At 47.3% G+C, this 27,424-nt stretch overlaps 1 protein-coding gene across 5 annotated transcripts; it reads left to right on the plus strand.

The window, feature by feature from the left end:
* The first annotated feature begins 1,415 nt into the window (after positions 1 to 1,415).
* Positions 1,416 to 27,424, plus strand: Gcnt4 (glucosaminyl (N-acetyl) transferase 4). 5 transcript variants are annotated; one of them, XM_036206718.1, is made up of 4 exons: positions 1,416 to 1,743; positions 16,562 to 16,678; positions 19,709 to 19,821; positions 25,131 to 27,424. In XM_036206718.1, exon 4 carries the CDS (start codon positions 25,132 to 25,134, stop codon positions 26,497 to 26,499), a length of 1,368 nt encoding a protein of 455 aa, XP_036062611.1. In that variant the 5' UTR covers positions 1,416 to 1,743; positions 16,562 to 16,678; positions 19,709 to 19,821; position 25,131; the 3' UTR covers positions 26,500 to 27,424. The 5 variants fall into 5 exon arrangements, with proteins under 5 accessions (XP_036062611.1, XP_036062614.1, XP_036062615.1 ...); XM_036206720.1 differs by lacking the exon at positions 1,416 to 1,743 and adding an exon at positions 1,908 to 2,210; XM_036206721.1 differs by lacking the exon at positions 19,709 to 19,821.

Raw genomic sequence — 27,424 nt, forward strand, 5'->3', positions numbered from 1 at the left:
TTGCCCCAAACGAATAAATAAATGTAAAAAATAAAAATAAAAGATAAAGGTCCCACCATAGAAAACACTTGCTTTAGGACAAAAATGATTGGCCAAAGATCTGGGGCTCGGGGAACCAGGAAGTGAGTGGATATCCACTTTGATCGGTTCAAACTAATAAAAACAGATACGTGTGTTTCCTAGTGTGCCTTGCCTGAGGTAACTGGAGGCTGGTGCTGCTTGAGCTGGGGCTGAGGATGGCTGCTGGTTCTTACGGATTCCAGCCCTCTTGGCCTGGGCTCCTCTATGGTTAAGGGCGCACACCCAACAGACCATGAAGTCTACATTCTGGCTCTTCCCTCTCCAACCCCACACCCACTCCCCACCCTGTTCCTTGAGTCCCAATTCTCATTTGCAAAATCAGAACAAAAACAGTTCTTCCCCCTTCATAAGGTCGTGGAGATCTATTTCAACTGCATTAGTGCTTCGAACAGGGCATGGAACGGAGGACGACCTTGGTTTCTTCTCCTTCCTCTCCAGCACAGATGACGCCAACCTGGAAGAGGTGACTTACTGGCAAGATGAATTGTGGAGGCAATTTAATGACTTCTCCAGAAAGTAGAGGTCTCCGCGGGAAGGAGAGGTGGGCCAAGGCGGCCCCTGTTTCTCTCAGTAAGTCTGTAAAATGGACATGAAGATGCTTGCACACTGAGCACAGGATGCTCTTTTAAGCCAGGGTAGGGAGGCTGAGGCTCTCTGCTGATGTGAGCACCCTTTGGAACTAACTGAGATCTGGATTCTAGGTCCGGCCAGGCACACTGCAGGCTTTCAGTCCATTTCAAAAGATAGAACAAAGAATAAACCTGCTCGGGCTGACTCACTCAGTCCTCCTTGCCCTGCAGGGCAGATTCCAGGCACAGTCCCCTACCCCACCCCACCCCCACCGGATGCGGAAGACTCTTTGGGAATGTGATGCACCACCACACCTACTGTGTCTACTTTACAAAGTGAACGTACTCACAGGACCCCTTACAAGAACCCCAAGAGTCAGCTACTGGCCGGCTGGTTTAATGGGCGTGTACCATTCTTTGATGCAGTTACTCTGTGAACCCGAGACAGCATCACCCCCTGCCACCCTCACCTCCGCCAGAGGGGAAAGAGGAAGCGTACTCCGCATCTAGCCACTGATTAAAACACAACTTTGTACCCTAATTATCCTGCAAGACTCCACCTTCCCACGCTGCTGATAACGCTCGCCAAGCAGCGCAGGCCGTTGCTGGCCTCGCCCTCAAGGCCCGCTTGCATCCAGGCCAGTCCTGCCAGCCTTGAGCCCGGCGTGCGGTGGGGGGACAGCCCGGGAGTAGCAGACGTGAGTTGCTTTGTCACCGCCCTCTCGGCGACTTTGGGCAAATCACTTAGCAATCCCGTTCCTCCGACGCCTGGTGTGTGTCTTGCGGGCGGGGCAGCCGCAGAGAAGCGGGTACCCGGGCCGGGAGCCTCGACCTACCCGCGCGCGCGCCACGGAACTTCGGTCCCCAGCGCGGTGCGGGGATCCCGAGCGCGGGGCGCGGAGCTTCCTCTGCGGGAGGGAGCGCGGCGGTGGCGCTCCTCCTTTCTCCGGCGTCACGGGGACCTCGGCGCTGTCCCATTGCTGGCCGAGGGAGAGCAACTCCGGGGCAGCACGCGTGGCAGAGGAGAGCCGGGCTCGGAGTGCCGGGGTGGCGCAGTGACGGGGACCTCGCGCCCCGGGCCCCCAGCTCCCCGGTAGGTCGGCTTGGGCACGTAGACAAGCGAGGGGCGCTGGGGCGCGACCCCTCTCCTCCCCCACCCTCCGCCACTTTCACTTTCCCTCGTGGGAAACTTGGCGCGCCGCGTCTTTGTCGCTATGGGGCGGGGGCGGCGCGATCCGGAACTAGCCGGGTCTAGGGCTTCTGGGCGGCGGAGCCCGTGGGTCCCCGAGGAGCGGGCGAGGGCGGCCGTGCGACTGCAGCGAGCGTCCAGCAGATGCCGCGGCTTCGCAGCCCCACGCGGCAGCCGCAGCCGTGAGTGGGACGCCGCGAAGTTCCCGGGGCCCGCGTGGGAGCCCTCCCCGGCTGGGGCCACCCAGAGACCCGCTCCTCGCGCGGCTTCTCCGTAGAGCGGCGGGGACGGAGGTCCCCGGGGAAGGCAAGCCGCAGGTCGCGTGTCCCGGCCCGTGGCCTCTGCGGGGACAAGCTTCTGCGCGTTTTAAGGTCAAGTTTGCATGCTGCGGAGCGGGCTAGAAATCGCACACACACACACACACACACACACACACACACACACACACACACACACACACACACACTGTGCGAAGTGGCGGCCGCTTCCTGGAGGGCTGGGGACCTCTGGGGGAGTCCCGGCCGGAGGGAAGGGACTCCAGGGTCCCTCTCGGACCTGGGCGTGCCTGCAGGGTGGGCATGGTATGCAAATGAAAGCTCCAGGCTTCCAGGTAGAGGCTGGAAGATCTTAAGTGCTCGTCCCTGTGCCGGGCGAGTGGAGGGGTGATGCCAGTTTGGGGGCACATGCCCCACACCTTTTTTAACCTTTAAAACTTAAGAGTAATAAAAGAGAAGATTAAGGGAGCTGGCATAAAATTAGAGTCTATTGTACGGTTTGAGAGACAGAAATTTCCTTTTATCTTATATGCATAAAAGACGCCCTTATTATTTATTAAGCCACATATCAGCCTGAGTCTAGAAACTAAAAAGTCCGTTTTGGCAGCTTTCCTTGATCGTGCCTGGAGGAAGTAGTCTTTAAAAGTGAGTTATTGCGGAGAGCTGTCTGTGTTGCACCTAACACGTATCCAGATCTGTGAGGAATGCTGGGTTCGGATGTTGCTGGAGTATCTTTTATTGGTACTAGGAGAGAAGTGGCCAAAGCAGTGTGAGGCACCGGGAAGGCTGGAAGGAGAGTCCCTGAGAGTCTTGCTAAACAGTGCAGAGGTGGGCAGGGTAACGGGTGAGATTAGTACTGGAGTAAGTACCGTCAGCCTAGGCATAAGGCTACATACTCCGGGCAGGAGGCTCTACGTGACTGACGCTGCCTTTTCTGCCCTGACCTGAGAAGACGTTGTGGGCATGCCCGGGTTCCCGAGGCTTGCCATTAGCACTACATTGTGTGAGTTAAGCTAAATAAGCTTCAAAGATTTGTCTTAAACTTGTGGGGCAGGAACCGCATTGAGACAATGAAATTGAGCAACGTGGGGTCAAAAAGTCAGTTGGACAAACCAATGTCTTGCATGGTTACTGTGAGCGGGGCCCTTGCTGTGGGGCACAGATGAGCAGTAGCTCATCTTTTTGGGGTGCAGGCTCCGTACTTTGGAATGGAAGGTGGGCTAAGTATGAGTTTAAACTGAGGGATTGGGGACATAAAGGGAGAGCAGAGAACAGGAGAGGTCAGTGCTGGGAGAGCCCCATGAGAGCCCGAGGGGACGTGGGGAAGGTGCTACTGAGAGAGAGATGGTGGGAGGTGGGGCCCGGTGCTACTGAGGGATGGTGGGAGGAGGGGCCGTGACATAGGTAGGTGGATCTTCAAAACAGCTTCACACCTGTGAGTCTCCTCATACAGTTGTGACTGAAAACCAAACCATCCAGGTGCAGGTGCACCAGGGCTTTCAGGCCCAGCCACCTGGGAGGCTGAGGTAGGAGAATTGCTTGAGTCCAAACAAGCACACACCCTGGCTGCTGAATGCATTCAGGGCTGGGTCCCAGCGACTGAGGTGCTGATGATTTGGTGGGTGGACTGTGGAGAACATTTTGTGGAGGCTGTGAGTGCAGGAAGGTTCCATAAGTTTGGGTGCTGCTGTTCCCAGAAACAGGGAGCACTGGAGAAGGAGCAGGTTCCAGGAAGAAGGACAGGTTTTGTTGAGTCTGCACAGTTCTGGGGGCAGGGAAAGAGAGCTGCATCCCCTGTGGCCAACAGAGCAGGCTCTGGGTGCTGGCTGCCTTCTGCAATATAGGGATGAGGTGTGAAGAGGCAAGCGTGGAGATTGGGAGGTGGGAAAGTGGATCCTGAGGGCAGAGCTTCCGGAGAGCAGTGGCTGGGTCTGTTAGGTAGCTGCTTCCAAGGTAAGAGGGAAGCCGAGGAATGGCTTTTTATAGCTATTTAAAAGTGAATGACATGGAGCCAGGAAGAAGATGGCGTCCAGGAGAGTGAGAATTCAGGGGTCAAGAGGGCTGACTGTTTTCCCAGAGGACGGGGTTCAGCTCCCAGCACCCGCACGGCAGCTCACAACTGTCTGTAACTCCAGTTTCAGGGGACCTGAAACTTCCCAGGGCAAAACACTTAACGCACTTTTTATTAAATTTATTAAAACATTTTTTTTTAAGTTTGATTCTGATGGTAGATCGATCAAACTCAAATAAACAGTCAGTGCCTTAAAGAGACAGTATTGTGAGGCAAGTATGTCTGCAGTTTGACTTTTTACTGTGTAGATCACACAAGTTGGATGATGCTGGAAATACAGAGGGGTGAGTGACCTCAGACCACAGCTGTGCTTTGATCAGGGACAAGGCTCCTGGGCTGAGGCTGTGACAGCTTGCTTCTTGTCTCTGTCATTCCCATGCTTGCATTCTAGCTCAAGTTTCCTGATTTTTGTGACTCCTTGTCCTGGTCTCTGAAATGACCCTACGCCTAAGGGCTCTGTTCTTCCTCACTAACTGATTTCATGTTTCCAGCACACATGTATAGTGTGTGCTGTGTGTGTGTGTGTGTGTGTGTGTGTGTGTGTGTTACTGGGCATACAGCAAGCACTCAGTAAGCCCTGTGCTGCGGATTCAAATATGGTGATAATGTCCTTTCTCTGGTGTCCTGTCCCACGTTTCCAAACACATCATCTGAGACCTGGAGAATTTTGAGACGACAAAGGCCACAGCAACTTAAAGCCTGCGTCCCTTTGGATGATTTCCAGGCAACAGCTGCTTTCCCTTAGCATGTCAGTGTCAGGTTCTAAGTGTGGCCAAAGACCAACTGTAATAAGAGAATCCAAGACAGCCGTAGTACGCATATCTGTAGTTCCAGTACTTAGGAGGCTGAGGCAGGAGGATTCATGGCTAGCTTGGACTACAGAGTTCCAGATAGTCTAGAATACTGAGAGAGAGAGAGAGAGAGAGAGAGAGAGAGAGAGACTTGCCAGAGTGTGGTGAGGTGAACAGGTAGAATTGGTCTTAGTGGGGGCTTACAGACTTTGCCCAAACCATTTAGAGACCTATGCCTGGCATTAATTTGCATTGTTTTGCATGTCATTTGATATGCATTCCCATATGCTGGTAATTTTCCTGGCAGGCTCCAAAGTCTGAAACTTCAGGGATAAGAGGAAAAATAAAATTAATTGGGAACCAAATGCTGTTTAATTAAATGTAGTTCTGTCCTAATAGACAGGAATGGTGGACTCAGAGCAGGTTGGGGCGGGGGGTAGGTCTGTAGTTACTATTTCAGAAGGTGGGGAAGCCAGGTATCATTTGATAAAAGCAGGTCACTCCTAATAGGTTATGAAACTTGTTCTGTTGAGCATGTTGTGAGAAAACATAGGAAAAATGGAAGAAGACCAGAGGGAGAAGGGTTATATAAAATGCCAGAAAGCACAGCACAAGCAGAGAGAGATCTGTTGTAAGAGGCTGAGCTTACAAGAAATCCTAAGGTGTTTGGAAGGGAAGGGCTGGGTTTGTGTGAGGCAGACTGAATTTTAGAAAGGGTATAATCTCAGATACAAATGTCTGAGGATTTTGCTGAGTGTGGTGGCACACGCCTTTTATCCCAGTACTCCAGCACTCGGGAGGCAGTGTCGGGGGATCCCTGAGTTTGAGGCCAGCCTGGTCTACAGAGTGAGTTCCAGGACAGCCAGGGCTAGATGGGGAAATCCTGTCTCAAAACAAACAAACAAACAAACAAAAGGCCCACAAAGGAAAGTTGTAGGGATACAAGATATCAAAAACCAGCAGCCTATGTATGTGGTGCAAACCTGCAATCCTAGCACATGGGAATTGGAAGCAGGACCAGTTCAAAATAATCCTTGGCTGTGTAGCCAGTTCAAGGTTAGCCTGGGCTACATGAAACTCTGTATAAGTAAGTTAATTAGTTAACTAGATAAACAGCCAGAGAAACAAATGCTGGCTTTGTTAGTTGGAGTTAGTTCCTGTGTGTCCCTGGGCCAGCTGCTTCAGTGTCCACGGGGAACTCAGAAGTGCTGCATCTGTGACTGCCCAGGGGACTGTGTGAGAACCTCTGGAGGTGACAGACCCTGCCACCAGCTTTCTTTCATTCTTTTTTTAAAAGTTAATTAATTAATTTATTTTTCTATTATCAGCTTGATACAGTACAAATTCTTGTCCTAATAGTGAAATGTTTCATTGAGGCTTGCCCAGTGATTGGGTAAAACCAAAACTTATTATAAGCCACAGTCATCCTAGGGTCCCCCCTGCTATATAGCCTCCTGGTTCTGTGGGTTGCAGTCTGATTGTTCTTTGCTTTATATCTAGAATCCACTTATGAGAGAGGACATAGCATGTTTGTCCTTCTGGGTTTGGGTTACCTCACTCAGGATGATTTTTTTCTAGTTCCTTCCATTTGCTTGCAAATTTCATGCTGTCATTGTTCTTCTCTGCTGAGTAGTACTCCATTGTGTATATGTACCACATTTTCTTAATCCATTCTTCAGTTGACAGGCATCTAGGTTGTTTCCAGGTTCTGGCTATTACAAATAACGCTGCTATGAACATAGTTGAGCATGTATCTTTGTGGTATGATTGAGCATTCCTTAGGTATATGCCCAAGAGTGGTATGGCTGGGATTTGAGGTAGATCAATTCCCAATTTTCTGAGACACTGCCATACTGATTTCTACAGTGGTTGTACAAGTTTGCATTCCCACCAACAGTGAAACATCACCCTCTACAATAGCCACAAATAATATAAAATACCTTGGGATAACACTAACTAAACAAATGAAGGACCTTTTTGATAAGAATTTTAAATCTCTAAAACAAAGAAATTGAAGAAGATATCAGAAAATGGAAAGATCTCCCATGCTCATTGATAGGTAGGATTAACATAGTAAAAATCACAATCTTACCAAAAGCAATCTACAGATTCAATGCAATCCCCATCAAAATCCCAACACAATTCTTCACAGACTTGGAAAGAAAAATACTCAACTTCATATGGAAAAACAAAAAACCCAGGATAGCTAAAAGAACCCTATATGATAAAGCAACCTCTGGAGGCATCACCATTCCTGAACTCAAGCTCTACTAGAGAGCCGTAGTAATAAAAACTGCTTGGTACTGGTATAAAAACTGACATACGGACCAGTGGAATCGAATTGAAGACCCTGACATTAATCCACGCACATATGAACACCTGATTTTTTACAAAGAAGCCACCAGCTTTCACAGATTTCTTGGAGCAGCTTTTGTTTCCCTTGGTTTCTCACTCATTGGCCCTCATCTTCCAGTTTCTGTATACCATGGAGCATGCGGCCCCGTGGTATGCTGTTGGCGGTCCCTCCTTTCCCGTCCTTGGGAAGGGTTGAACTGAGAGACCCCAAACCACCCCTTAGGTCATCTGCTCAGGACAGAACAGAGCAGGCTGGCTGTGCCTCCCGAGGGGCCAGGTCCAACCTCACGATGGATGCTTTCTTAGCTCCCTTAGGGCTTCAGCCTTCTGCAGGCCTGCGGTGCCCGACCATCCAGGGCAGTGGCGGATTTGGATTGCTACCTTTTTCTTTTTCTCCTTTGGCAGCTCCATTCTGAACAGTGACTCATGCCAAATGCAGCCAGCCAAAACAAAGAACCACCCCCCCAACGGATGCCCCTGCAGTGAGCATTGGTCCATGGTGGGCGTGCGGTTGATGTGTGGGGCCCACGCATGACTCTTTGCATTTAAATTTCATCCTTCCAGATCCAGGTGTGAGAAAAACTGCCGGGGTCTCCTTTCTGTCAGCTAACCTGTAAACCAAGCCTAACTTGGGTGTCCTCCGCCAGCTGGGTCACTGAGGTCCAGGCCAATGAATTAATGACATGTGAGTTTCTTTGTTAGTGGCCCTCCTCACAGCTAATGAGGCCCACACTGGGGCCTCTTTTGCAGTCTTGTGGGGCCAGCATGAGAAGAATGGCCGTGGTCGGCCCTGGCAGGAGTTGCCTTTGAGACCCGCTATTCTGAAAGTCCTGCTTATGTAACCCCATCCCGGTCCGGTTCGCAGCCCCTGGTCACAACTGCCAGTGAGATTGGCTTGCTCCTCTAGCTCGGGTTTGTACCATTGGCTTAGGGCCTGTGTGGGGGAAGGGGCGGGTTACACGGCACAAACGTGAATTCAGGAAGCGGAACTTGTGCTTTAGAATTCCTGTCTTTCCAAGATGCTACCACCACCACCACCCCCTTGGTTTTTGGTTTGTTTGTTTGTTTTTGTCTTGGATGTTTGGGTTGGAATGTGCAGGCTTGTGCATGTGGGGCTCATGCCTTGCCACTAAGTTTCACCCCAGCCTCTGCTAAACCTCTTTAGATATGATGGTCTTCCTTACTGGGATGAGCAAAACAAACAAACAAACAAAAAAAAAACAACCCAGAACAAAGAAGTACCTGGTGGTGATGGAGTTTTCTATAATTTGAGGTAAATCTTCCCTGGGCAGGAGTCAGATGCATCACCTTTATTCTCAGGGTTATTTGCAGGGCCTGAAGATTGAATCCATGTTAGAATGATCAATAGCATACAGGTGCATGCAATATGAGTCTCACGTGACAAGGGAGAGCCCATAAGGAAAAAGAAGGGCAGAGATGCATTAGACGGAAAGCTGACAGACTGTCAGAAGCTATGACAATGGGACAAAGGCAACAGAGTTGGCCCCTGGTGGTGGATGGAGTCGGAAAGGGCGAGCTTAATTAACAAGCTTTGCGCGGTCTCCACCGTAAGCAGGGCTTGCTCATTGTGTGGGAACTTTTTGTCTCCTAATTTTTAAAAAATGTATTTGTTTTTACTTTATGTCATGAGTGCCTCCATGGATGTATGTGTACTACATGCATGCCTGATGCCCACAGAGGCCAGAAGAGGGATCCGGATTCCTGGAACTGGAGTTACAGGTGGTTGTACATGACTGTGAAGGTGCTGGGAATTGAACCTGGGTCCTCTTTAAGAGCACCCAGTGCTCTTAACCATGGAGCCATCTCTGCAGCCCCCTCATCTCCTGCTTTTAAGAGTATGGAGACTAGACTAGTCTTTCCCCCCTGATTGTCCAGTGCATTAGGTCACAAAAGAGTGACATTTTTGATGATGACATGTTCTGTCAGGACTGTGAACAGGACTGCACCACACTTCTATTTCTTTTACTTGCAATCCTCTCCGCTCTCCGGGTTTTACTTTTTCCTTCTAATCTAGTTAAAGGGAGATGAAATGTGGTTGTCCTTTTGACCAAGGTCTCCTAATTGTGCTTAGGCTTGGCCCATCGGCCCATCTGATATCTCGGATGGGTTATGCTATTATGCCACGGGGGAACTGTGGTGATAGGCCAGTGATGTGTGGGTGGTAAAAGAATTCAAGACAAAACAAAAAGACAGGAATAGAGTTTATTAGATACACTCTATTGTAACTATAGTGAGCAAGACAGTTGAGAGACACTGTCTGCACAGAGGCATTGTAGGGGGCTGCAGGTAGATGGGGGTTCTACTCAGGCAGTGTGTCACCATTACTGTGCCCTAGTTATTTCAGGCTTATCAGGTGGATATCTTGTGGGGCTTATATCTGGTTAGGCAGATGGTATCATTATTTGCTGAGGAATACCTTTTTTTAGTGTGGGTTATCTCTCCATGGGATTGGCTATCTGTGCAATGTAGTGCAGGTCACTAAGGGTCAAACTCCTGATGGGCTGAGCTGCTCATTAAAGCCTGGGATTCTCTGCAGTGTGTTCCTAAGCTCGAAAACAGATTGCAGCTAACACCCTCGTTAAGGATAACTCTTTCTGGTCCTGTTTTAAGAAAGCAGCCTTGTTCTGTGGTTAGAAGAATTTGGCATAGCCATCCATCCCAGAATTATATGCATAGCTTAGATCTGTCTCCAGGGGTCAGCAAGCCTTGCTGTTTCTCCCCGGGGGACTGCAAGATGGAGAGGACCTGGGACTGAGCAGCACACGTTGGTGGCAGTTGGGGAAGCAGCTGTGGCAGGCTATGGCAGCTGCACAGCAAGCTTCCCTCTCCTCCCTCCCACTTGCCTGGATGAAGGTGGCATATCTGAGAGACTAGGGAGGCTGCATCCACCCCACATTTCACCTTGGCAGAGTAAGGGCCTGGCTCTTCCCAGCCACCATCCTGCCCTCCCTCAGCTGCCAGACTCAGAGACGTGCAGCAGATGGGTCCAGACCAAGACGTGGGATGGTACACAGAATGGATATGATGTAGGCTGCCAAGACAAGACAGACCAGCAGGGACGCGGCTAGAATGATAAGGTGTTTGCACAGTGGAAGGCAGGAATGTGGGATGGGATGAGAGAGCCTGAAAAAGTCAACACCATAGCAAGAAAATTCTCCAGGCAAGAGACATTTCCAAATGCTAGCTACCAACGTGTCTATAAGACATTGTCTCTGAACGCACTGTGACAGTCGGTCTTGGTCGGCCACTTGACTGAATTGAGGGGGTTGTCTGAACTGGGAAAATGGACACAGGTGTGTCTGTGAGAGCATCTCCAGAAAAGACCGACATGTGGGGTTGTTCTGGGATGTTTTGTACGTCAGATGTGTTGCTCTGATTGGTTAATAAATAAAACACTGATTGGCCAGTAGCCAGGCAGGAAGTATAGGCGGGACAAAGGGAAGAGAATTGGGGGATGTAAAGGCTGAGGGGAGAGATACTGCCAACCACTGCCATGACAAGTGAGATGTAAGGTACCGGTTAGCCACGAGCCACGTGGCAAAGTATAGATTAATAGAAATGGGTTAATTTAAAATTAAAAAAAAAAAAAGTAAATGACAAGAAGCCTGAGCCATTAGGCCAAACAGTTTAAATAACATAAGCGTCGGTGTGTTTATAAGTGTCGGACTGCCAGGGTTTGGCAGGACCCGGAGAGAAAACTCACCAGCTACATGGGGTCATGACACATCTTCAGGGTGGACAACACCTTCCCATTGAGCCTGCCAGATACAGGGTGCCAGGTAAGAGTGGCGCTCTATCCGTTCCTCTCTTTCCAAACAAGTGCAGCTCTGGGTGCTGCAGTTTCCACTGAGAGCAGACTCCAGCTTCTTGGGCTTTCTGATGTGAACTCAATACCAGCGACTCTTCCGGGAATGTCCACTTTCACAGCCAGATTGGGACTGTTGAAGTGCCCCGCTTCCTGGACCGGGAAGCTCCCAGGCTGTCCAGCATGCAAATGGCCATCACTAACTACTTCACCCTCATTGTATATGTCTCTTATATCCCTTTTATAGTGTGTCTGGGTTGAGGACCTCACGTTCATTTCCAGGTTCCTCAAGGCAGCGCAGCGTTCAGGTGTGTCTATACGGTGCCTCCAACCATGTGGCAGGCACATAGTAAGTGTTCCTTGGATGGATGGGCAGTGAGATGAAATGGGGGCTAGGGTAAAAATTGGCAGTTGATTGCTGCCCAGAGAGGGAAGGTCAGTTTTCTTTAAGAGTGTGGCCCCTGGAAATTTCCACACTGCAATGGAAAACCACAGGTCCAAGAATATATGAACAGCACCACAGGAGACATGATGGGTTAAAAAAATAAAAAGACCCAAATAGACAAGTAGGGAAGTAAAGGTGGATTTGGGGGTGGGGGTTGAGTTAGGGGTAAATATGATCAAAGTGCATGGCATAAAATTCTGAAAGAATTGATTAAAAATTCCCTTAGAATAAGTAAGGAATAAGGTGTATATTCTAAAAAAGGCAGTAACTCAAATTATGTATATACCCATGCTCACAGCAACATGGAAGCATGCCTAGATATTTACTAACAGGAATGAGTGAACAAAATATGGCATGTCCTACAGTGGAATATTATTCAGCCTTCCAAAGGAAAGAAGTTTTGGCACATACTACAACATGGATGAATCTTAAAAACATTACATAGGCCAAATACTGTGTGATTCCTGTTGTGTGGGCTCTTGAGTGTGCAGGTCATAGAAGCAGTAGAATGATGGGTTCGCTGGGCTGGACGTACAGGAGACCCGGGGACTAGCATTCAGTAGCACAGAGTCCAGCTGGCAAAGGAAACAGTTCCGGAAATAGATGGTGCTGATTGCTGCCCAGCGACATGAGGGTCTTCAATGCCGCAGAGCTGTACTCTTAGATGACTAACCCTGACCCATGCATGTTCAGTGCCTGTGTGAATGGAATCGGAATACTTAATCCCATTAGTATAACAGTCACTACATGTAAATTGGTATTTTTAAGTGGTTAAAGTGACCAAGTTTGTGTTCTCCATATTTTACCACCAAAATTAGAAAGAATAGCTTTTTAAAATGATGACCTTTAGTGGTGTGTGGTCTGTGTGTGTGTGTGTGTGTGTGTTTGCACGCGCGCTTTCACACACGTGGAGACCAGAGGACAGCTTGTGGTAGTCACTCCTGTCCTTCCGGCATGTGGGTTCTGGGGATCAAACTCAGGTCATTGGCTTGATGGCATGTGGCTGCACCGGATGATCTAGCCAGCTCCAGAAAAAAACATCATCATGCTCCTCAAGTAGTTTATAAATAGAGAATAATAGAACTTTTAGAGCAAAAGAAAGAATAGCCGTAGAAATTATTGAGAAAGAAGTGACATTAGTCAGCTTATAACCAAGCCACCAAAAATGTCACAGCCCGGAACAGACTTTAACAGGGTCTTAATCCTGTCTACTTTGCCTTCCTCATGATCCTTATGGTTACTTCTTTGTAAAAATGTGTTTTCAAAATCTTGAACTTGCAGATAGTTATAAATGCAGCTATGGGCCCCCATCTGACTGCCTGCCCTGGACCACGAGAAGTATAGAAACCTTTGTTGTGGCTTTGGCCTCAGCTGCCTATGCAACCCATGGCTGTCACCTCTCAAAGACAGTCCCTTGGTGTGGAGTGGGCAGGGTGCTTTGAGCAGGACTTCCTGTTCTGGTTTGTAGAGCAGTGCCTGGTTACCAGAGCAGAAGCTTTCAATGCCTTTGAGTCTGGCCATCAGCTACCCAGTTTTCCTGCCTCGGCACATCCAGGGCATTAACTCAACTAACCATGTCATCACCATGGGAACCAGAGCTTTTATTGCTCTTCTCCAGCCCAGGAGGTAGAAGCCAGCTAGTCACGACATCTCACTGCTGATAGACTTGGGACTTCAATTAGAACCATTAGTTTCCAGTTCCAAACTTGTAAGATGTGCCCAAAGGTCAGATGGAGTTTGTGGCTAAAAGGGAGTTGGGGCCAGAGGACAGGGTGAGGGGGCACACTTGTAGCTTGAACTGCTCAGTGTTTTTGAGTCGTGTGGTACTGACATCTTTTTATTAAAAACCTGCTTCTTAAGTATCTGTGTGATCAGAGAAGAAGGGAGCCCACCTCCGAGGTAATGTTGGGACACTGTGTGGACCACTGCCTTGGCTAGCAACCATGCAGAGGAGGCTTGCCATGTGTTGAGGGGTGCTTAGGAGAAGCCTAGTCAGTCAACTGCGGCTCTTGCCAGCACTGGAGTTAATTTGGTAAATCTTGCAGGCTGCCTTCCTTCAGATGTTTACCTAAAGCCTCCATCTGCGTACAAATTTAGACGGATGAGAAGTTCAGCATATTTGAGACATTTTTGCACTTGACTGTGTACAGAATTGTGCTGTTGAGCAAGTACTCACTTCAACCTGATTTAAATTTACTTTTGCTATTTGAGAGAGTGAGAAGCATCATTACCCTTTTCCTGTGTTCATCTTTCAAAGTGCAAGTCGCCTAAATATGTCAGGGCTTGTTTTTCTCATCTAACAAAAGCTCAGGCCAGGGGGTGTTTGCTGCTATTGGCTCAGGGGCCTGAGGAGCTGGAGGCTGAGGACATCTGCACCATCTTTTTCAAACTGGCTCTAGCCAGTTAAAGAGTTCTAGGCAGAAAGGTCGAAAGAGAGGAGAGGACAGAAGTTGGACATTCTTCCTGCAGAGAACCACACCTCCCCACTTCACAGCCTTCTCATTACTGGCTGTTCTATATGGGAGTTGGGAAGGAAGTTTTCCAAGTTGCTCATTTCTGTCACCAGCAATAGAGGGACTCTGAGACACTAAAGGGAGGGTGGGTAGTGAAGCCTGGCAGCCTGCTAGGGTCCCCCCCCCCCCAATGCTCTGTTTTTGAGCTTCATCACATCTCTGTTCTGGTACATCGCTGTCCATCAGAAGATCTGGTCTGGCTGTTGATTTCTGCTTTTCATGCAGCTGGCGCGTAGGCTTGCTTAAACATTTCAGAAGCTAAGCAAGGCTGTCACATCACCTGCGTGTGACAGCCTGCTGTCTTAGTGGGAACTATGGTTCAAATGCACCCTTGCCAGAGATGTCTGCTACACAGTTACCACAGGATTTTCTAGATTGGGCTTTGACAAAAATTAAAACTCTCTGCTTTGGAAGTTCCTATTTTGGCAATATTGACCCAAGCACTGTGGATTTTCTTCTATCTCCCCCATTTAAGTGCCTGGATTTTAACTTAGTATTCTATATGTGCACGAGATTTCAGGGCAGTTTGCATATTTTAAGCCAACAAATCTTTGACTAAATAGTGCAGTCATGACAGAAGTGCCCACCTTCATGCACGTGTGTGTGTATGGGTGTGTTGTGTGTGCTCATGTATGTGTCTCTGTCTATATGTGCATGTGCGTATGTGCACATGCCTGGAGGTATGTGTGTATATGTGTGTGTGTATATGTGCACATGTATGTGTGCGTATCTGTGTGCATGTGAGTGTGTGTAAATGTGCATGTGAGCGCACATGTGTGTATGTAAGTGTTTACCAGTGCACTCACATGTGTGTGCATGAGTGAGTGTGTGTGTGTGTGTGTGTGTGTGTGTGTGTGTGTGTGTGTGTTTGTGTTTATTTGGAGAATCTCACAGTATAGCCTAGGCTGGCCTCTCACTCTTGATCCTGCCTCAGACTCCTGACTGTTAGAATTACAGATGTGGGCCACCATACCATGATGATCTTGACTTGATTAGAACAGAAGCACTGGTGGTGTCCATGGACTCCCACTGTTTTGAATGAACCTAGAAGACAAATGGGCCAGCTCTTCTCACTTGAAATAGAGTGTGTCCATTCCATCCATTAGCGGCAAGGCTTGGGCCTCCGCCATCCTGACAGAGACACCCTGATTCACATCTGTTTGTCCCCAGACTTTCTCCACCATGCAGTGATTTAGGGGCAGAAATGCACATGTAGAAATCAGTTACTCACCCATCTTCAGTGAGCTACAGAGCTTTGGAGGAGTTAATTTCAGGAGAATAAAATATGGAGTTGAGGGGCTGGAGAGACAGCTTAGTGGTTAAGAGCACTGGCAGCTCTTCCAGGAGATCCAGGTTCAATTCCCAGCACCCACATAGCAACTCACAATGTCTGCGACTCCAGTACCAGGAGATCTGACACCCTCACACAGACATGCATGCAGGCAAAACACCAATGCATATAAATCAGGAACAAATAAATAATTTTAAAATGTTAAAAAAAATATGGAGTTGACTATACGACACCAGAGATCTCCGGAGAGAAACCACTGCATCTGCACACATTAGGTGAGGGAAGTTCTTTTCTTTCTAACACAGTCAGTCTAGTAGGAATAGTAGGCTTCCAGTTCAGTGAGAGATCCTGCACCCAGGTGACAAAAAGGAATGCCATGGAGGTAGACAGCTGCCTTCCTGTTCTGGCCTTTGCATGCACATGCAAGAATGTGTGTGTGTGTGTACACACACACACACACACACACACACACACACACACACAGTTTTTTTTCAAGTTTTCTACTTTATAGAAAAAAGAATCCAGAATATTCTTGACCCACATTTTAAGGTTAGAACATGAAACTTCAAACACGCCTTGGTTTTCATTGTACCTAAGCTAAATGAGATGGACAGAGGTGAGGAAAGAAAGGAAGCCAGGTGGTGAGGTCCGATGCATCAATCAGTTCCTCTTCTAGAGTCCCTCATGCTCAGACAGGTGGGGATGGTACACAGGCTCCTGTCAATCTAACATTTAAGGGTATAGGTATTTGGGGAATCTGCCTATCTTTTAAAAACATTTTTAGAGGAAAAACTCAATATTTTACTCCATGATAAGTGTCACGGAATGTTGTGAATTGGAAATCTCATTGGCTTCACAGTCTCGGGCATTTTTGACTCCTGTTAGAGCCTCTTGACATCACGGTGGCCTTGTTGGCTGGAACTTAAACAGCTTCTGATATTTACCTTGAGACCATATGAGAGAAAAAACAAGAATCAAGTTGACTCCCCAGATTGCTGTAACTACAGAGTAGTAGCTGGTTTCTGTACCTTTCTGTAACATTGCTATGACCCAGACATCCCACAAACTCAAGGGACCACTATCTGTCCGATCAAAACATCTTGATATGAGTTCTCATTTCCTGTGTAACCTTACACATCTTGTGACTCTCCCTAGACCTGAAGGACTCCGGAAAAGGCACTGCAGGCAGAATAGTGATCTAAAGAAGCAGTGTGGAGAATGACTCTCGTGTCCTGCATTCCCATTGAGGCCTCTTTTCTCACTGTTTTGCAGGTAAAGTAACTATTTTGTAAAGATGACAGCCATGCTTTTTATACAGCCACGCTGAAGCCAGCTACTTAGCAAGCAAGCTGTCAGTGGTTGCACCCCCTGCAAAGGGCTTCCAATAGGGCCCCTTTGGATGACAGCCTAGTTAACTGTGCTGAGATAGCGTCATTGGACATGGTCTTTATGACCGGGTGTTACAAAAGCCCTGTTTGGGGGGGGTGTTTTGTGTGTTCACCTTGCTGTAAAAGACGAGGGGATGGTTTTGTTGGTTATGTGGGATGACTTTTCCAAAGGAAGGTCAACATGGAGCCACTGCAGAGAGTCACCCCTAAAGAGTAGGTGGCTGAGAGGAGAGATCTGTAGCTTCTGCTACACAGGGGCACTAGCGCTGGTTAGGCTGTGCTGGGGAAGGGCTGTGTGCACTCCCAGGTGCCTTGGTAGAAATTCTTTGGCAACCAGTGTTTCAAAAGAAATGGAGAACCACCTCCAAATATGAACTAGAACTGCTATCTTCGCGTCTCTCACAATCAGGGCAGGTCTGAGTCTACATCATTCCAAAACCCCAGGGAGAATTCGGAACCTTAATTCAAAATTATTGTCAACACAGTGCATGTAGCCAAGGAGTAAAGAACGAATAATCATTTAGAATGTCAGACTGGGGAGGGGGGATAATGGATGCGCTGCTTCCTTAAAATAAAATGAACAAAGGGTTGGCTCTGGGTTTACCCTCAGGGAAACCATTCTTCTTATGGAGGTCCTAAAACCTGACATTTGCAAACCAACGTCTTTTTCCTATAGCACTTTCACGTGCACTGTATCATAGGGCCTTCGCAATAGCACCGTAGGATAGAAGAATTATTGTCCTGCTTAATATTTGGGACATAAAGACTTGCCTGTGGTTAATAACTTGCTGGGTCACTTGAGGAAGCCTTGGATAGGAGAGCTCAGACTTGAATGTGGGTTTTTGGGCTTTGTCCAACTGACCAACTGCAGTGTAGCAGGATGAATGTGCTTCCTGCTGGAGTTGGAGGAGTAGCCAGAGCCTTTGAGGACGAGGACGTTGCTGTCTAAAGACAGATTACAAACAAGAGCAAATGGACTATTGTCTGTGGCAATGGCTCAGAAAAAAATGTGGGAGTGTGGGTAGGCTGGAGAGAGATTTGAAAAGGGTAATCAGAACCCCAGGAAATGATATATTTGTTTTTCTCCAATGTGAGAACCCTAGCAGGCCAGGGTCTGGGGAAAGCGGGTCTAGATTGAGGAACAACAAGAACACACAGGTCCTGAGGCCATGAAGAGGCAGGGGTTCTCGAAGGTTTCAGAAGGCTGGTGTCACCTAGAGCTCAGTGAGAGGGAGAAATGAACTTGTGGGGAAAGCAGATGCAGGGGAAGGTTTCTGGTTTTATACATGAAGTGGCAATCCAGGGAAGGCAATCCACACAGGGAGCAGGTGTGCTTGGCGGGGCGTGTCTTATCCACTCATGAAGAATGGACGAGAAGGGACAAGGGAGCCATGTAGAAGGCTATTGCTCATGCAGGCCAAGAGGCTTGAGTTACAGTCCCTCTGACAGAATGGAAAGGGAACCAATGGGTTCCTGTAGCATAGGACTAACATGCCTTCCCGGTATGAAACCTCCCTACCTCTTAGAGATTAGTAAACCAAAACTCTATACTATACAGTCATAGCAGTGGGAACACACTAAGACACATATGTCATGGAGAAAATGTGTTCCCAGCCTCCCAGGACTGAAGTGAGGGTCCGTGACAGGCAGGCACCTTTGGAGGGCTGCGGGATTGGTCGCCTTTTAAAGTCTTTTTCAGTTTGAAGATTTTACATTTAGGTTTCTTTGGGAACTATGGATTTGTTAACTAGGGAGGAAAGAGCTGGAAAAAGAAACTCTTATTAAGTGTTTCTGTTCCTGTTGAAAAGCATGCCTACTGCTGTTAGAAAACCTCGAGCATTTTACAGACTCACTGAAAATAGGACTGGTCGTAGTATATTGTGACTGAAAGACATGAGTAGGACAGTGGCTCATAGTCAAGCTGCTGGTAAGGCAAACCTAAGGAGTCAAGGGACCATGGAGGACATCTTTCTTAAAAAAGAGGTTGGAGGGGCATGGTGTCCACAGAATACCATACCAAGTTATGAACCGCTGGAAGCTCTGTTCTCCACTACCGGCTTCTCCGACTTCCTGAGTTTGTTGTTTTAATGAAACGAGAATGAACTCCCCTTTTCTCCTCCTTGTGAAGACTTACCCTTTCAGGGTTGTCTGTCTTCATGCACACTGCATGATGGGCCCACCCGTGTGGCTTTTGGGTTTTGCGGAGACTCTGTGTTTACCTGCTTCACACTGTGACAACTATTTGCCTCTGCCATCCTCCTTCCAGACTAGAACAAAGAGAATGTAAACTCAGAGAGAGGGAAGCTTGTCTCTCCTCTGCTTTGCACAACTCTTGAGGTGCTGTGGGGGGTGATACGGAAATGCACAGCAGCTGAGTCATCCTCCCACCTAATGGCCGCAGTCCAGAACTTTCTGTGGTTGCTGATGAGCAAGCCATCGTGGAGAATCAGTGGCCTCACTGAGATCACGTGTTGTGGTGGCCCATTAGCTTGTCCAGCTATTATATCAGCCTGAGGTTCCCTCTGTCTAGGAAGATATTTGGTTTTTATTTATTTTTGTTCCTGTTTTTGTTGTTGTTTTGTTTTTTAGTATGCTCATCTTTATATTTCTGTCCTTGTATGATGAATAATGACTGTACTTTGTAAGGCTTTAGAAAAGAACAAATCCTGACATTCCCAAGTTAATAAGCTTCTCCTGTCCTATTTTTCAAGATGACATATAATAAAACAAAGTTTAAAGACTTGAAGGTGGGTGCGTGGAGGGAATGTTCTCTGCCCAGAGAGAGATTTCATCCAGAAAGTTTCTAAAATACTTAGAAATTCTCAGACAGCCCCAACTGCATAGAGACAAGATATGAGCCAGGCATCTCTGGTGACTGAATCCCTCAGATGAGCTCTCTCCTCTTCCTTTAAAGGATCCTACTGGCTGGAAACTGGCTGATATCTTCACCAGCTCACTGAAGCTTGGGCCTGGGGCTTCAGAGGGAGATATATCACCTAGGTCCCCATAGGTTAATTCTCCATGCAGGTAGGTCCTCTCACACAGGTATAGTGTCTTATGGGTGGAATCCATTTGTCTCTGCCTCAGGACAGTTATACAAGACTTCCAGTGGGATCATCAGTCAAGGGCTGAACTATTATAGAAAATATGGAGAATTTTTCTCCCTACATCCAAGTGGCAGGGTTGTGTGGAGGTCAAAGTGTGTTTGCAGAGGCTTCCTGGCTTCAAGCTCCAGCTACCACCCTTTCCACATTGGACCTTGGACAATTTTGGGTTTTTGTTGTTGTTGTTTTATAGATTTTCTTTTTAATTTGAGACATTGGTAAAGCTGAGTTTAAGGTTGGAGAGACTTAAGTAAGAAGAATACCCATTATTCACAAGGAAGGGACATTCCTGTTTACATGCCATGACCTGAATGCACTAAAGGACAGCACCCAGGAAGGTGCTGGTAGAGTCCCACCCAGAGAAGCTTTGCAGCTGCCATCATGGAGAAGACCCCCTCCCTGGAAGAAGAGGCGGCTGCCCTTGCTCTTGGGTAGTTTCTTATTTGTCTCATGTGCCTTGGTTTCTTACAAAAAGAGAGATGTTGGCAGTTACCACCTCATTAATCTGTTGAAGGGATTAAGTTACACATACAAAAATCCAGAAGTGCATTCTGACGAAGTCCACCTCCACAGCAATGCTATTAATTAATGAAGAGTTTGGGGTGGAGGTGATGGGCACTGACTTTAAAATACTGAACTTGTGTTGAGGCTTCAGGGATGGGTTGAAAAGCTGGCAGCTGAGCTGGGGGTGTGGTGGCACTGGCCTAGCTCACCTGAGGTCCTAAGTTCATCTCCAGTGTTAAAAACAAAACAAAACAAAACAAACAAACAAACAAACAAAAACAGATAAAAGGCAATAAACATAAGTCTAGGCTTAAAGAAGTGTTTGCCATTTACCCTTATGACATTGCCACCTCCTACCTTCATCAGGCATGGGGCATCCATGTTCTTAACATTGTGTACATAAAATGACCTTACAGATCCTGTTTTTAAAAGCTCAGGGGCTGGTGACATGGCTGATTGGTTAAGAACATACACTGCCCTTGCAGAGGACCTGAGTTCAATGCCCAGCACCTGTCAGGTGCTCACAACCTCCTGTAAGTCCAGCTCTAGGAAATCCAAGGCCCTCTTCTGACCTCTGTGGACACTTCCATTTGAGTGCACATATGCCCACACAGATACACATGCACACACATAACTACAAAATAGAAGTCAGTTTTTTTTAAGATTGATAAACTCAATGAATCCTGTATAATTAGTATACTGAAAAGGTTCCATGATGTGTTAAGCAAACTAGCCATGGGTAAGAAAAAGCCTTATTAGGTAAGGGAAGGTTTCAGAAACTTTTTATTGTTACTGCATTTTTCATGAACTCCGTACTCAGCTATGTGACCCCATATGCAGCATACAATTTAAGACACTGGGGGCTGGAGGACAAGCTTTCTAAATCCCATATTGAACAAAAAAAAAACAAACACCTGGCCTTTAGAGAGGTTAACTAGACACAGCTAACTACAGAGCACCCCCAGGGTCCTCAAGCTCAGCTCTGTGACATCTTAAAACCCACCACTTCCTTCTCTCTCTCTCTCTCTCTCATCTGGCAAGCTCTGTAAGCTCCCAGAAAGCACTGTAAGAATGAAATTCTTTGTTTATTATTATTTTTGAGATTTTGTTTATCTTTTTTATGTGCATGGGTGTTTTCCCGTATGTATTTCTGAGCACATGTGCGGTATGCCCTCGGAGGTCAGAAGAGGATGTTGAATCCTCTGGACATCGGGTAACAGATAGTTGTGAGCTCCCGTGTGGGTGCTGGGGCTCTAACCCGGATCCTCTGGAAGAGCAGCCTAGTGCTCTTAACCACTGAGCCATCTTTTCAACCCTCAGTTCTTGGTCCCAAAGAACTGAAACTTACTGGGTACTTCTCTCTCTCTCTCCTCTCTCTGTCTCTATCTCTCTGTCTCTCTCTCTCTCTGTCTCTCTCTCTCTCTCTCTCTCTCTCTCTCTCTCTCTCTCTCTCTCGTCATCTTACTCTTGCTCCTGGTTTACTAGACCCCTTCCTGATGGCCCTGGGCTCTAAGAGTACTAGCTGAAAAGATGGTTGGACAGCTAGCTGTTGGTGACTGTAGCCACGGGCCATGTGTGCAAGTATTGGTGCTTAATTCTGTGCATCCGGCACCCCATGCTGCCGCCTCCTGGCTCTAGCAATGCCGGGGAGATCTGGGGAGATCCCAGATTGAGGGCATGGCTCGTGTCTTTCCTGTTGGGACTTTAGTGAGGAATGGTCTCTTGGATCGTTATAGAAATCCTGCCGTTGTTACTTTCTTCTTCCGGTTTGACTGTCGTGGCTAGGAACTTGTGTCTATATGGTGACAGACTCCACAAGGTAAGAGGGGAGAGTCTCTTCTTCTATGGGAAGTCATTCATAATGTAACTGTTACATACTCCTAGCCAGCAAGCTGCTTGCCTGCCCACAAGCCTGCAGAGGAAGGTGGCTGCTGTAGTGTTCACAGGAGGTACTGTATACCGATCTCCTGGGAGCAGTGTGGTCAGCTTGAGGGCCGGCTTAGCCTAGCCCACCCTTCAGACTCCCATAGGGCCTCGGGGCTCATTTGCATCCTCAGAGCCTGAAGTGTCGGGGTTTTTTTCCCCCCGTCTGGGCTGTGGGTGACAGGAAGATAGGAGGGGCTATAAGGAATAGATGTGGGCCACCTTCACCCCTGCAGCTTTCGAGCCTCGGGACCAGGCTGGCCTCTGTGGATGGGTACAAGTGCTCTGCACAAAATTCCTGCAGGAGGCCAAAGCCAAGCCAAGGCTGGAGATTTTAGCCTCCTTGGACCTTCTAGAGGGGCTTTCCTTCTGTTAGTGCCCAGGATACAGGACTGGTTTCTCAGCACAGCCGGCAGCTTGGAAAGAGGCCAACATCCCTGTTTAGGAGCTGGCAGGAACTCATTAAAATCTGAGGGCATGCCACTGCGGAGTCCTTTTACTTTTTTTTTTTTTTTTTTTTCAATTCCTTTTTTTGCAAACTCCTTCCTTGTCCTCTGTGAATTTTATACAGCATGCTTTGGGCATGTTCACCTTCCTCCCCCAGTTCTTCTCAGATCCCCTCCCCTTCCCTGGCCATCTGCCTGTGCCCTTCCCCCAACTTGAGGCACTTTTAGTTAAAGGACCATGGTGGGGATAAGAATAGTTTTATTTTGACTGGGGACAGGGTACTAATACTGGAAGGTGCTTTTTTCAAACCAAATCAAGCCCAGACAAGCTTTTCCTCCTAAAAGATCCCTGGGGAGCAGACGGACATTCAGACAGCCAGGACAGGCCTGGCCTGCCCCAGTGCCTCCCTTTCTATTTTGAAACTCACTCTTGTCCCTGACCACAAAAGGCCAGAGCCGTTCGTTCGTAAGAGCCAGTTCCAGAGGGCTCTTTAGAGTGCGCACACCCCACAATCCACTGCCCAGTCCTCTGCGACTGGCCTGTTTTGAGCAGCTAGCCCTGGCTTCCTGACAGCTCAAACTCTCCAAACCCAGGGCTGGACCCAAGAAAGGCAGGAATATAGATGCTGAGGCCCTTGTCTTTGTATGAAAATGTGAAGATGGTGGTTAGGTTAACCAGAGCGTGCTAACTCTGGGGGCCTGTCTCTTTAAACATCTTCTCACTTGACCAAAGGAAAGATTAACTGATGCCCATTAAGAGCCCCTGGACCGATAAAGTGTACTCGGAACTGACTAATCTCTTGACTTGTTTTTAAGCTCCTCTGTACAAGTGTGCTCAGGCTTCTGAGTCTGCAACTTGGTGCCCTTGACCTATGCTGCAGAATCTCCTTCCCTCTGGCTGCATCTCAGCCTACTCTCTGTGGCTGTCACTGCTGTCTCCTCTGTACTCACCCTGGCCACTGGGATCTCCAGTTCCACATTTATGTTGCTGACCCTTTTGTCGCCAGCCCTCACTTCAAACTCAGTGCAGCCAGAACTGGCCTGCTAGCCTCACCTGTCCTGTTTCCTGTCTCCACAAATAGTGAGACCATCCGCTCAGAATCTAGTGAGAGTAATCCAGCTGCTCATTCACCCCACACGCACATTCACAGATCAGGTCGTAAATATGCTTCAGATCTGTCCCGCCTTCTCCACTCCGCTGCTGGGGTCCAGATAGCATCTTTGTTGAATGAAATCCCCAGCTCAGGGGTTCTGGTCCACCATCAGGTCTTAGCTTTTGCTCTTCTAGATGCACATAGTCATTGAGTATTGGCCACTTGGGCTCAAGGTCTCTACTGGGACAAAGCTGTGGAAAGCTGACTCTTCCACAGGCAAGGCAACACACTGTAGATCCAAGGCCATTTTTATAACTCTGACTGAACGAATGTTGGACTTTTCCCAATCTGAAAGCTCTATTGCTAGACCCTATGAGGAAATGGGAACTAGCAAAGAAAGAAAAGGGTGTGTGCAGTTTGTACAATCTACATCTTACAGTCTATCTGATGTGATTTCTGAAATGGGGTTCTCCGGACTTTTTCTAACTGGTTCCAGGCCTCCATCATCAGCCTCTGAAGGTTGCATAAAGTAGATGATCTTTTGGGCTCAAATGAGTCATTGCATCTCTGAGGACCTCTTGATTCTTCTGGTTCTCTCAGCTTCTATCCAAACCACAGTAATCCTGCCTCAGATATGCTAAGATGAAATGCAGACACATTGTGACACATTATTGTCAGCCTCCTGGAACTGTGGGTTACTTGTCCGCAAATTCAGCAAAACTCATTTAGAAAACCTGGAAAAGAAAATTCTAGAAAGTTCCTAGAAACAAAACTTGAATTTGCCCTGAACCCGATGCTAAGCTGAGTCCACGTGAGCAAGGGTTGTGTGAGTGCTACATTAGGTATTGTTGATTACCTAGAAACAGAAAAAGATGCATTGGAAATTGTGTATAGGTTATATGCAAATATTAAGCCATTTTATGGAAGGAACTTGGGCCTCTGTGGATCTTGGCCATCACCTGGAGGTCCTGGAACCAGCCCTCCACCATACTAGTGAACAACTGTGATTTTTATCATCCACTGTGTTTGAAAACCAACATCTCCAAATGAGCTAATTTTAGTTAACACCGACAATCACACAATCCCCTGACAATATATTCCTGTTTCATTATTTCTGGATTTGTTCAAGGACTTTGCTTCCTTTATCTTTGGATTGTGCACTCTATGAGACATGTAGTAGGTGGTACCCAATAAACTTGGGATACACTGGATTGATTTTTCTCTTCATATTAGTCAACAGTTAACTATCCCTTTCTCCTCTACAGAATGAAGACATTTAGATGTTGCTGTAAACACACACTCCAGCAGAAGATCTTTGTCCTCTTCCTAACCCTGTGGCTGCTCTCCTTGTTAAAGCTTCTAAACGTGGACCGGCTCCTCTTCCCTCAAAGAGACATTTACTTAGTTGAGTATTCCCTAAGTACCTCCCCTTTCGTGAGAAACAGGTTCCCGCCTATCAAGGATGAAGTCAGATATGAAGTTAACTGCTCAGGGATCTATGAACAGGAGCCTTTGGAAATCGGCAAAAGCCTGGAAATCAGAAGGCAGAACATCATAGACTTGGAGGACGGCGATGTTGTGGCCATGACAAGTGACTGTGATATTTATCAGACCCTAAGACAGTACCATGAGAAACTTGTTTCGAGAGAGGAGAAGAGCTTCCCAATAGCCTATTCACTGGTCGTCCACAAAGACGCGATTATGGTTGAAAGGCTAATTCATGCAATTTACAACCAGTACAATCTTTACTGCATCCATTATGACCTTAAGTCACCGAACGAGTTCAAAGTTGCCATGAACAACTTAGCCAAGTGCTTCTCCAATATTTTCATCGCTTCCAAATTGGAAGCTGTGGAGTATGCCCACATTTCCAGGCTCCAGGCTGATTTGAATTGCCTCTCAGACCTTCTCAAGTCTTCAGTTCAGTGGAAATATGTCATCAACCTATGCGGGCAAGACTTTCCCCTGAAGTCAAATTTCGAATTAGTGTCAGAGCTGAAGAAACTCCAAGGACAGAATATGTTAGAGACAGTGAAACCTCCTGCAAGTAAAATGGAAAGGTTTACTTATCATCATGAGCTCAGACCGGTGCCTTATGAATATCTGAAGCTTCCAGTGAGGACAAACATCTCCAAGGAGGCGCCTCCTCATAACATTGAGGTATTTGTAGGCAGTGCCTATTTTGTTTTAAGCCACGCATTTGTTAGATATATTTTCAACAGCTCCCTCGTTGAAGACTTTTTTGCTTGGTCTAAAGATACATACTCTCCCGATGAGCACTTTTGGGCTACCTTAACCCGGGTTCCAGGAATACCTGGAGAAATTTCCAGATCAGCCCAGGATGTGTCTGACCTACAGAGTAAGACCCGTCTGGTCAAGTGGAATTACTACGAAGGCTATTTTTACCCCAATTGCACAGGCTCACACCTTCGGAGTGTGTGTATCTATGGCGCAGCGGAATTACGGTGGCTTATAAAGGAAGGGCATTGGTTTGCTAACAAATTTGATTCTAAAGTGGACCCTGTCTTGGTTAAATGTCTAGCAGAAAAGCTTGAAGAACAACAGAGAAAATCGATCACTTTGTCTTCAGAAAAGTTCGTGACAGATAGAAATCCCAGTCATACGTTATCATAAGGCTACTAGGGAACTAGGGGTGTCTGATACTTAAGTAAGACGGAATTGTGGACCCGGGTCTTGCCCAGCACCATCTGAACTTAATACTTTCCAAGGTTGAACTTTCTGTAGAATTCCATGCCTGGACTTTGAGTCTGCAGTTGGTTTTTAAATGCTGGTTTTGCTTGTTGTCTTACTATGTCTTAAATGTTTAGTGATAGCACATTATCGAGCACCTAATGGTGCACCAGGCACTTTATCAAAAGACATGCAAGAACTGAATCTAAGTTGTAATGAAGCACGCCCTCAGGAAGCAGTGTTTACCCTCCTCATGTTCAACTGTAGTGTTTTCGAGTGTCCAGTGTCACAGGGACATTGAAGATGACCTTGGAGTGTGTGCTAATCACAAGCCACTAGTCTCTGAAAGGGTGTGAGTTCGAGCCAGCACTCTACCTGTTTCTTAGTCCGGCAACCGAGATGCTTTTGAACTGTTAGACTATTAGGATTCTACTACCTCAGAGAAACTCCAAGAATTGTCTGATCGTCTGCTTGCCAAAGTATAATTTACCTTTTGGTGCCTCAGGAAATGCTATTGGTGTGATGACTGTCCGAGAAGGCAGATGGGCGGCTGGTAGGTGGGTTGGGACAAGTAGTGCCCGAAGAGGAACAAGGGGCTTTTTGATTCATCTTCTGCATTTGTTACACAATGGTGTCATGAACGGCTTCCTTTTTAATTCACTTGTTCTTGAAAACACACGCACTGATGAAAATAAAACTGAGTACTAGTTCAGAAAGTCACACAGCAGAACCCCAGGCCTAAGCCTTTCATTTTATATGTGAACATTATGGATGAGACTGTCCTTCCTACAGGGGCACACTTGTGATGAGGTTGATAGTTCTGTTTTATGTTGTTTTGGTGGTGGTGGTGGGTTTTTTGTTTGTTTTG

The sequence above is a fragment of the Onychomys torridus genome, chromosome 15 (genome assembly GCF_903995425.1).
Source record: "Onychomys torridus chromosome 15, mOncTor1.1, whole genome shotgun sequence".
NCBI classification, from domain to species: domain Eukaryota; kingdom Metazoa; phylum Chordata; class Mammalia; order Rodentia; family Cricetidae; genus Onychomys; species Onychomys torridus.

What these genes read in the sequence shown, in the direction of transcription:
- Gcnt4 (XM_036206718.1), top strand. Translation starts at nt 25,132, where the DNA reads ATGAAGACATTTAGATGTTGCTGTAAACACACACTCCAGCAGAAGATC.